Source organism: Ceratotherium simum, chromosome 29 (genome assembly GCF_057802395.1).
Source record: "Ceratotherium simum simum isolate JZ-2026a chromosome 29, ASM5780239v1, whole genome shotgun sequence".
NCBI classification, from domain to species: domain Eukaryota; kingdom Metazoa; phylum Chordata; class Mammalia; order Perissodactyla; family Rhinocerotidae; genus Ceratotherium; species Ceratotherium simum.
In genome coordinates, this window is record NC_141928.1 from 21,909,949 (window position 1) to 21,920,543 (window position 10,595).

The 10,595-nt window shown below is 59.3% G+C and overlaps 1 protein-coding gene across 8 annotated transcripts in view; it reads right to left on the reverse strand.

The window, feature by feature from the left end:
• The window catches only part of COL27A1 (collagen type XXVII alpha 1 chain), a 148,522-nt gene extending 138,444 nt beyond the window's left edge, over nt 1-10,078 (reverse strand). For 5 of the 8 annotated variants that reach the window (XM_087419227.1, XM_087419229.1, XM_087419228.1 and 2 more), the window contains exons 1-2: nt 9,933-10,075; nt 1,799-1,869 (exon numbers count right to left, since the gene is read on the reverse strand). In XM_087419227.1, the coding sequence (XP_087275353.1) occupies nt 1,799-1,869; nt 9,933-9,988 (127 nt within the window). In that variant the 5' untranslated portion in view covers nt 9,989-10,075. Of the gene's footprint in view, nt 1-1,798; nt 1,870-8,227; nt 8,707-9,932 lie in introns of those variants that run through there. The other 3 variants (XR_015548944.1, XM_004423360.3, XM_087419230.1) reach the window with 3 other exon arrangements.
• Between the last annotated feature and the right edge of the window lie 517 nt (nt 10,079-10,595).

A 10,595-nucleotide genomic window follows, 5' to 3' on the forward strand; every position in this document is an offset into this window, starting at 1 on the left:
GAAGGCCCTCAGACCCAAGGGCCTTCATTTCACTTCAAATTTCTCCTTTCTCCCTCGTCTGTCTGTCCCCAGGTCCTGAGTTAAATAAACCACTGCTTAAGGATTCTCTTAGTTGTAATGTATTTTAGATGCTTTAATCACTGAAAACCTCTTTCTATCACAAAATACTACTCCCTATAAACAACGTGTGGGGGACAAGGTAAGGGCAGGAAGCCACCTCTGCCTTGTCCCACCTCAGCAATCCCCAGGAGGCCCCCAGGCCTGCACACACGTGTCCCTGCACACTGCAGCTTACAGACCCCAGCACTGCCCAGGGGCAATGACAAGCGGCCAGGCCAGGCGGCATAGATGAGGTTCCCCTCATCGTCCTCTCCAGCTGGGTTTCAAAGGTGACACCAGCCAGTCTCCAGGCCTCCCCTGCAAACTGTCTACGGGTCAGAGACAAAGCCCCAAACTCGGGTCCCTGTAGCTGGTAGAGGTGGTCATCACTGCACTTCCAGAAGCCTCTGACTACTGTGTGCTCCAAAGGACATAGGGCAGGGCTATTCTTGCCCAAACTTCTCAAATACATAACAGAATTAACAACAATAATAAATACTAATATTTATTGAGCACCTACTATGTCTCGAGTGCCTTACATGCATTATCTTGCTTGATTCTCTCAAGCACCTATGAAGCAAGTACTGTTTATTATCCCCACTTTATACATGGGGTTAGAAAAGTTAGCTATAATAACTTGCCCAAGATCACGCAGCTTATAATAAAAGGCACAGCCGGGGTTTGAACCCAGGCCGCCTGGCTCCAGGGTCTTCGTTCTCAGCCACTATGCTATCCCGCGCTGGAGCCCCTCCACCGACTGGTTGGAAAACGGGATGGAGACACAGCCAGCATCCCATCAGGGGCGAGGAGCTAGGGGACAGAGGAATGAACACAGCCCAACGCCAAGATGGAAGGAGCCAGCCAGCTGGCTGCAGCAAGATGCCTTTATTACATAAACCTGGCTCCATACAGTTCGGGCCTCTCCCCACCCCCACCACCCAGTGCCTGACTCAGGACTCTGGACAGCTGTTCACCTACTTTGTGGGGGAAACGGCAAGCATGGAAAATATGACATTTGCACAAAATGTTGCCAGGCAGCGGGACTCTCTTCCGGGCACGGCCCTCCCCTCCCAGGGGTCCAATCCCTGCCCAGCGGCCAGGTCAGGCCACAGGGGCCCCGGGAGTGCCCGGCTGCCCGCCCCAGCACACTGGCCAGGCGTGGAGGAGGGGGCACGGCCGCTATTTTAAGAGGCATTGTGGCTGCTCGACAAACAGATGTGGGAGAGGTTTCAGTTTCCACGGGCAGCTGTGCAGCCAGCCCACCGCAGCCCTGGCCCCCTGGACAGCTCCTCGGGGATGGTGGGGAGCGGGAGTCATGCAAAGAAGAGGGCAGATCACAGGCTTGGGCAATGAGAGCTGTGGCCTCAGTGTCTCCTCTCAGCCGTTCTTGGAGTACCCATTGACAAATAGAGACAACTGAGGCTCACTGACCCCACGTGACTTACTCAAATTCTGCCCCAATGGGAACGAAAGGGTCACCCTTCCACCTTTCTGCACTGAGCCCTTCCTCTCCCTTAGAAAACATCAAATATGATTCTTTCAAGCCCAGAGAGGATTTGCCAGCCATGGGCTCCATTCTATTGATGAGAAAACTGAGGCACTGAGTTCCAATTAGGGGCACGGATGTCTCCCACTCCCGCGTTCTCAGGTCCCTCTGTCCTCCCTTGTCTCCCCCTGGACAAAGCGAAGGGAGCATTACCTTCAGGAGCTCCTTGGGTGGAGGCCAGGTGACAGGCAAATGAGACTAAGATCCAGGTGAAGAGAAACCCCCTAGAGACCGGGAGACACAAGCAGACGCAGCATCAGCCTCCGCCCTCGGGCCCAGATCCGGCTGGGGGTGAGGAGCGGATCCCCCAGCCCCAGTCCCATCCCAGCCTCGGGGGGGTGGGAGGCAGGCTCTAGGACCCCATCAGTGCAGCCCACGCTCCCAGGTCTCCAGGCGCAGCCTCCGGGTCAGGACCTGCTTACACAGCACATACAACCTTGCCTTTTACAGATCAATAAACCAAGGTCACGGGGCAGGAAACGGTGGGTAGGAAGCCCTGCCCTGGGTGTCAGGAGACCCAGGGGCCAGCCCAAAATCTGCTGCCGACTCACTGGGCAACAAGGGGCCAGCCCCTCCCCCTTTCTGGGCCTCAGCCTCCCCATCTGTACTATGGCCTCAAGACCTTGAGGCCCCATGGGCGGCAGAGCCAGGGCTGAAAGGTCATCGGGAAGACCAGACTGGAAGACTGGAGACCGGGGATCAGAACTCACTCTCCAGACCCAAGGCAGGGAGCGTGAGAAGACCCCCCAACCAGGAGCAGTGCGTGCTGAGTAAGCTGCCTCCCTGGCTTTACGCTGACGGAAAATGGGAGGAGCGAAGAGAGACGATGATGGGGAGTCAGGCGGACCCAGGTGCAAACCTGGCGCCCTTGCTTCCCAGCTGTGTGACCCTGGATGAGTCACTCAGCCCCCCTGAGCCCGTCTCCTCTGCAACGCGGCTGACACTCCCTATCTCGAAGGCCAGGCGTGAGGATTAAGCGAGCTCATGCATGTCAAGGGTTTGGCCTGGCGCCAGCCCCAGAAGTCCTCCTTAGACGGTGCCTGCTGCCCTACACTCTGGGGCCCAAAAGGGTTAAAGCTCTGCTCAGTGGCTCCTGCCAAGATGGGCAGAGGCGACGATCCGATTTCACCTTCCTGTGGGAGCAGCCACCAGAGACACCCGAAGCCACCCGGGGCATCTGATCCGCGAGCGGGCAAAGGGGAGGGCGGCACGCCGCCAGAGACGGCCGGCGGGGAGACAGGCGAGAGCCTCGACAGGCGGGTGCTGAGGGATAAGGCTGGGACACACAGGCCCGGAATCCTTTTCCAAGAGGAAAGCGAAGATGGTGTGCTTCTGGGGAATCACGTAATCCAGGAAACCCGTCCGCCGGGCTTGATGTCTGGGATCTTCCCAGCTCCCTGGGTGCCTTGGAAAACAAGCTCACACCCGCTGATTGAACAGCAACGCTCCAGTTTCATTGCAATTAGGATCAATAGTAATCCTGACCTGGACACTGGGGAAGACACTGGTGGTTACCCACACAGCCACGCCCCCCTTCCTGCTTGTTCAGGGAGACCTGGGCTTCAGAGGATACTGGATGAATCTAGCAAGTCTAAGCAGATCCTGGGAATTTCATTTGCCATGCCAGTGACTGGTTTAGGCATGCATATGTGACCCAAATGTGGCCAGGGACATGTGAAGGATGCCTGTCAGGGCCCCTGAGGAAGTGTTTCAAAGGGACAGAGAGGTTTTCTTCTAACCTTTGTATGTGGTTGAGTGAGGATGTGCTGCTGCAGCAGCCATTTTGTGCACATGAGGTAACAAGCCCCATGAGCACGTGAGGATGGCAGAATGGAAAAATAATGGGTGTTTGATGACACTTGAGATGCTGAATTAGCCAACCCTATTACTGCTTTTCCTTTGGACCTCTTGATAGGGGAGGCAATAACTCCCCTTATTGTTTAAGCCATGTTGAGTTGGGTCAGTTGCTTGTAGCCTGCTGCCTTAAGCATAAGGCAAACTAGCTGAAACAGCACTCAGATGCTAATAGTGGTCCCTGAAAAGCCTTCTCCAGCCTCAGGGCCTTTGCACATGCTGCTCCTGTTATCTAGACATCACTCTTGCCTGGTCAGTTCCCACACACACATTAGATTCCAGCTTGGGTGTCACCTCCCACAGCCCACTGCATGTCCATCACCACAGCAGGCATCTCACTGTCTCTTTTCCTGTTTCCCCTTCTAGTCCTACGTCCTTGAAGGGCAGGGACCACATCTGTCTTATTGACCCTTGTCTTCTCAGCGCCCGGCAGGCACATGGGAAGTGTTCAGTGCATTTCTGCAGAAGGAATGAAGACAACCTGCTTTACTGGACTCTGGCCTTTCAAAAGGGCCTTCCCAACCGTAACTCCAGCAGGCCCGCCCCGCTCTGACTGCTTCCAGGGCTGCTCCTGGCTAGTCCTCAGTCCCTCCTCATCTCTCCTGGCTGCTGTCGCTGCTGCGAGAGTGCCTTTCTCGTGCAGCCAGCCCTCCCCGCCACCCCAGGCCTCGCCACCAGCTCCCCACCAGCAGCGACTAAAGGTCAGAGTGCCCAGCTGCCCCTGCGTTGCCCCAGGACAAGAGCAGAGGCTGACCCCTCCGGTGTGACCTGCCCACTTGAAGCTGACGGCAGCCTCAGCAGCTCTGAAAAGAAATGATGGGCAGCTTGTCTGAACTGACGAAAACTGAGGCTTCCGAAGGCAGGTACTTCCTCAAGGCCACCCTGGGCCGGCTCTGGGGTCATAATTCTTCAGCACTTTTTTCTACATCCACCAGGTAGATACTGCAGAAAACGGTGGCCAGACCTACTGGGGAGGAGCTGTCTCCTACATCCCAGTCTTGGCAGTTGCCAAAGCACAACTGTGCACCAAAGGCTCTGAGAAGTCCTGCAATAAGGAAATTGACCGCACTTTCTGTCCTTCAGCAGTTCCCGAACTTAGAGGACTGGGGAACTCGTTTTTCCTAAGACTGCCTCCTCAGAAGACACTGCTCCTCGCTTCCCAGTGTTCCTGCAACCTCACTAGCCTCTGTTCCATTTCTTCCCACCCTCCCTCCCTCGTCCTTCCCAGGCACCAGCCCTCCTTGAGATCTCTGTCTGTGTTACGTCGCATCCACCCTCCACAGGATGCTTCCTAAGCTAATAAAGAGAGGCCAGGTGGAGAGGAGAAGGGGCGAGAAGCACACGTGTCCTTCTGGTCAATTTGTCCTGCTGGGGTCATGCCCAGGTGACCACTCTGTAGAGAATAAGAGGGGAAATTAGGGGGGTATATTTTTAATCCCTAAAGATAAGGAGAAAGAAGACTCAAAGGAGAGATAGGATCAGAACCTTCTCTTCAATTAAGCTAACACCGTGGTTTCTAACTTGAGAATTTCAGCCCCAAAGGCCTGTTATAAAAGTATTTGTCCCCCATTCACTCACGTCCACAAACGCAACTGACCCCCTCGGAGCTGGATTCCCTGTGCACCTGACCATAAACTGCCAAAGGAGAGTGCGGGAGTATAGAATGGGAGAAGGTCCTTCGAGGTCATCTAGAGGCCAGATTCTGGTCCTGTAGTCGAGATGGGCAACTGAGGCCCAGAGAGGGCAAGTGACTTGCCCAAAGCCACACAGCATGTCAGTGACCCCCCCCCCCACATCATCTGCCTCCACCAGTTAGCAGACGGTCCTTTTCGCTGGACTTGTCTCTCACGGAAAGAAACTGGAGACTTACAGGGACTTCCTACTTGCCAGAGACCAGAGTCCCAACCTGCACCAACAGGCACAGAGAGGCAGCCTAGGGCGCCAGCAAGCCATCTAAGCGAGCTCCGGGCCTGGAAAGCTGGCTCCCAGAGGGAGGCCCTGCCGATTCTTTTGCTCCCGTTCCAATCCTGTTTAGGCTACTGCTAATAACGTTTAGTGCCTGTGCTGGCTCAGAGCTTTGTTCTTCCAGACTTCTGTTTTCACCACTGACTTGTGGGCCTTGGCTCGGCAAACCCAGGGCTCCAGGATGTCGGCAAGACCAGAGCACAGGGGCCAGAGAGGGCAGGAGGCAGCCGAAACGGGAGCCCCGCTTAGGGAGCCTGAACTTGGAGACACAGCCCGGCCACACAGCCCCCCAAGAAGGGAACCCAGGGGTTCCTTTTCCCTGCAAAAAGCTCTCTGCCAAATACAGTTATTCCTGGACCCCTAGGCTGCCAGGACCTGCAGCTGGTTTCCGTGTCGTTTCCTCCGTCCTTGTTACCTGGGAACCCACAGGATCTCAGAGACTCACACCGGCTTTAGCATCCACTGAGAGCTCAGAGCTGAGACCCAGGGCGCTGAAACTCACAAGGAAAGCAGCCCTGGGGACCCCGGGCTTGGCCGTGCTCCCACGGGGTACACTGGGAAGGATGCTGGCCAGAGGACCACAGAACAGCAAAGGGGGGTGGGCCTGGTCCGCCTGCCTCCAGGGACTGGCCAGGCCCCGTGTCCCCAGACAGCCACGCCCAGGCTCCTTTCTTCACACCTTACACCTCTTCTACCCTCTTCCATGGGAACACAGACAGGTCATCTGTCTGGACAGGATGCAGCCCAGGATTTTCCAGTTGACTCACACATCCATTCAAGATGAAGTGAATAATAATACAAATAACAGCTGCCATTTATTGAGCACTTACTACATACCAGGGACTATTCTAGTCCTTTACAAGCACGGTCCCCTTCACAATACCCTGCTAGCTGGGAATTAAGATGCCTGTTTTGAGGATAAGAAGAACGAGGCTGGCCCAGGCTTGCAGGGCAGAGTCAGGATTCAAACTGCCTGACTGCCAGGCTCTTTCTGCCCTGCAACCTGCCTCCCACGGGGGCGAGGCTATGAGTGCCTTGCTTCAGTCCTACCCCATCAACTGATAAGGCATATCCACGTGCCACACCAGGTTGTGGGGTATCAAGAGGATCCCTGGATGCAGAAACGGGGGAAGAGAATATGCCAACAACATAACAGGGGGAGTGGGCTCAGAGAGGGACAGAGCGGACAGGCCCCCTCCAGGGCACCCCTCGGGGAGCGGATCGCTGTTAAGCTGAGCCTTGAGAGACAGCGGGGCACGTGGAAGCATGAGGAGGGGAGCGTTCTGAGTCCAGGAGGAAAGGAAAGGAAAGACGGGCCTGGGATGTGCTCCATACACAGTGTCACGGAGCCTGGTCTGGCAGAGGTGTGCAGGAGCAAAGCCGGAAGGCAGGCCGGAGCCAGAGGGCACAGGATCGGGGTCACTGCAGAGACGAGGGAGGCAGCAAGACAGGGGAAGGCAGAGGCCGGGTCTCAGAGCAGCACGAGGCCCATGTGCCCAAAGCTTGGGCCCCACTGTGGGGTGCTCGCCTGGCACCACTCTCCTACCCAGCCACTGGCATCTGCCCTGGCACAGGGTCTTCTGGAGAAAATGAGTCAGCAGTGTGCTTACTGGTGCAGTGTGTGTGTGTGTGTGTGTGTGTGTGTGTGTGTGTGTGTTGTGGTGGGGGGCGGGGGAATCTCAACCAGCCAGCTTTTTCCAAGACATGGGAAAGAAAGGGGGGGGCAGCATCCCCCTGATTCCAGCACAGAAGGGGCAGGGCATGTGGGGTGGGGCAGGGCCACAGCCCTGACCAGCCTCTCGGGAATGTCCCCTGGTCCTGGGGGCAGGATGGAAAGGGAGCGAGGTCTGTGCTTCTCCGGACAGTGAGCATGAGCCGCAGCCCATAGGGCCCTAAGGGGCTGCTCCCATCCCGCTCACTCCCACACACACCCACACTCGGTGACTGGCTCTCGCACATGCTCACACTTACAACTCCCACTCCACAGGCTGGGAATCAGAGCCTCTGGGTCCCAGCTCTGCAGCAGCCCCACCTTGGAGATTCCGGGGCCCTCTCTGGCCCTCGGTTCCGCCATCCGTACAATGAGGGGTTCGACTTGGTGCTCTCCCAGGGCCCTTTCTGCTCTGACATGCTAGCTCTCACTTTTTCTCTCTCACACACGCAAAGCGACAGGAACTGAGACCCCCTCCCCAGAGAAGCAGAGAAACCCTGAGACACACAGACCCAAACAGACTGACACACGCGCGGCGATTTCCAGAAACAGGGGACGTGCAAAGACACACAGACACTGCGAGAGGAGCAGAAGCCGAGACCCGGAGACCGAGAAACTTGTGGACAGTTTCAAAAGAACAGACAGAAACTGAGACTTACAGGCTAGCGACCTGGAGACACCGGAACACACCGAGACAGCCAGAAACCGAGACCCCTCCTCCCGCAAACATCCCAAGAGCCCCCCTCCGCCCCCCGCCGGCCGCTCCAGGCGCCACCACCCACCCCCAATCTCGACCCCGGGGCTAGCGCGGCCCCCGCCCCAACGCGATCGGGCAGCCCGGCCAGGCGGGGCAGCGCGGGCAGCCTCGCCAACCCTCGCCGGGCCGGGGGCGCGGCCCGCGTTAACCCCTGGCGGCCCGCCACGCAGGGGCGCAGGAAGGGGCAGGAAGCTGACGTTCCCCTGGAAGCGTCCCGCGCGGCGGGGAACCCCAGCCCTCCCCGAGGCTGGAACAGCAGGAAGCTGGAGAGGGGGGTCCCCGCGCTCGTACTCACCCCCCGCGCGCCGCCGCCGCCGCCGCCGCCGCTGTGCCTCGGGCCCCCCGCGCCGATCCCTCTCCCATGGCGGGCCCCTACTTCATGCTCCCGAGCCCCGGGGGCAAGTGTGGGCGCGCCCCATGGGGCCGCCAGCCCCCCGCCCCGCCGCGCCAGGCCGGCTCAGAGCGCGCGGCCCCCGCGCCCCCAGCGCAGCCCCGCGCCCAGGGGCGCCCGAGCAGGCAGGCAGCGCGGCCGGGGCCCCGCGGGCGCCCGCGCCAGGCCCATGGTCCCAGGAGTCCCGGCGCCGCGCTCGCCCCTGCCTCGCTCTTTTTCTGCTTCCACCGAAAAGGAAGAAGAAGCAGGAAAAAAAAAAAATGATCAAACTTTTGGAGGCGGGCTGCTGGCGGTCCCCGGAGGCAGAGCAAGGCCGGGCGAGGGCGCGCGGAGGGCGGTGGAAGCTGCCTCCCCGCCGGCCTGGGGGAGGAGAGGAAAAGGAAGGATTTGGGGGAAATGAAGGCGATTTAAAGTCTCGGCCCGCGGTGGCTCTCCACCTTCTCTCCTCCCCGCGCCGGGCCGCCCTCTGCTGCCCCTTGCTGCCCCCTGCCGGCCGCAGCCGGGGACTCAGCCCCCGCCGGCCCACGACGGCCCCGCCGAGACACCCCCACTTCCCCCAACTCCACCCCCCGTAAAGATGGGGAAACTGAAATTCACAGAGAGCAAAGAGTTGGCCAAGGCTGCACAGCTGGACCAGCACAGTTCGGAGATTCCGCACTTCTGGCTGTGAGACTGCGCGTCCCCGAGTTGGGGGGTGGAGATCGAGGGAGAAAGGGGACAGACTACTGCTGAAAGGAAGCCGGAGTTCCAAGGAGAGATCTGGGACCAGGACGCAGTGTCCAGACTTCCACGACAACGACAACCACTGTCCTACCACACATGCACACACACACACACACACACACACCCATTTTCCTCCCAGGAGCGCCGCGGAGCACAGACTTTCCTGGGCACGTAGTGGGTGGGCTTGTTAAATGTTGGTCACCCTCCTCTCTCTTCCCTCTCCGTTTGGTAAGAAATGGGAGATTGACCTTCCCTCTACCCCCCAGAGTCGACCAAAGACTCCCTCAGACCCTACGCTGGAGCGCAGAACCGCACACCCTGACACGGCCGCAAACACCAGGCAAATTCGCACACCCACCACCCAGTCCCAGCCCGCGCATTAGAACCCCCTCCGCCTCCACCTCCACGACTTGTTCACTGGTGCGCACACACACTCCCACACACATCCACACTTACCCAAAACTCAGACACACGCTCACACTCATTCACACGCAAGCACAACCACGTACTCCTCCTGGGCTCACATAAACACATCCCGGGGTATATGGGCTCGGGCGCACACCCAGACTCCACATACGCAGACGCATGCACACTACTGCTTACACGCACACAAATGCACACTAGCCTAGCCTAGCCAGATCTCTCGCAACGTACACACCAGCGCGCATACCTCTCACACACCTTCACGTGCACACAAACCCCCCACACACACCCCAAGTGCACACACGCGCGCACCCCCCACTTGCACACAGCTCTCCGCTAGTGCCCATCGCACGCGTGCACAAACGCACTCACTCCACGCACATCTAGTCTCCTTCCCATACCCGCGCACCTTTACGCACACACACCGCTACCCCCAGCGCCCCAGGAGCCCCGGGGCACTTACTGGGTCCCTAGATGCGAGGCTGGACGGTCGGTCCTTCCTCGGGCGCCTAACGGCATTTGTATTCATGGGTCCCCGCAGCCCCGGGCGCGGGCGCGGGGGCGGGGGTGCGGGGTCCCCTTCCCTAAACTGGGCGCGGGCGCTCGGAGCGCAGGGGCGCCGGGAGGGGCATGGGCGCGCGGGGCTGCGCCGCCGGCCGGATCCGCCTGCGCTCGAACTTCGGCCGCTCTGCGTCCTCGGACTCCGACGCGGGCTCCGGGCGCGGGGGGCGGCTCATAGGTGCTGGGCCCGCGGCGCCCGCCGGGCCTTTTGAAGTCTCCGCTGGGGGCGGGGAGGGGGCGCTGAAGGCGGCCTTTTAAACCGTGGCTGCACGCGGGCTCGGTGGAGCAAGGTGTCTGGTTTCAGCAAACTTTAGGAAAAGTCCCAAGCCAAAGGGGTGGGGTGGGGGGAATGTGCAGCCAAGCAAGAAAGAAAAAGGAGCCGCATAGCTGTGCGCTGCTTCCTGCAGGGGGCAGAGCACCCATGGCTGCCAGGAGGGAGGCCCAGCGTGGTGCTGGGGAAGCCGCAGGCGGCTGGACGGCGCGTGGATCCTCTCCGCACTCCGCACGCCCACGGTGAGCCCGCGTTCTCCACTTCCACGCGGACGAGCCTCGGGGAGTGCAGGAA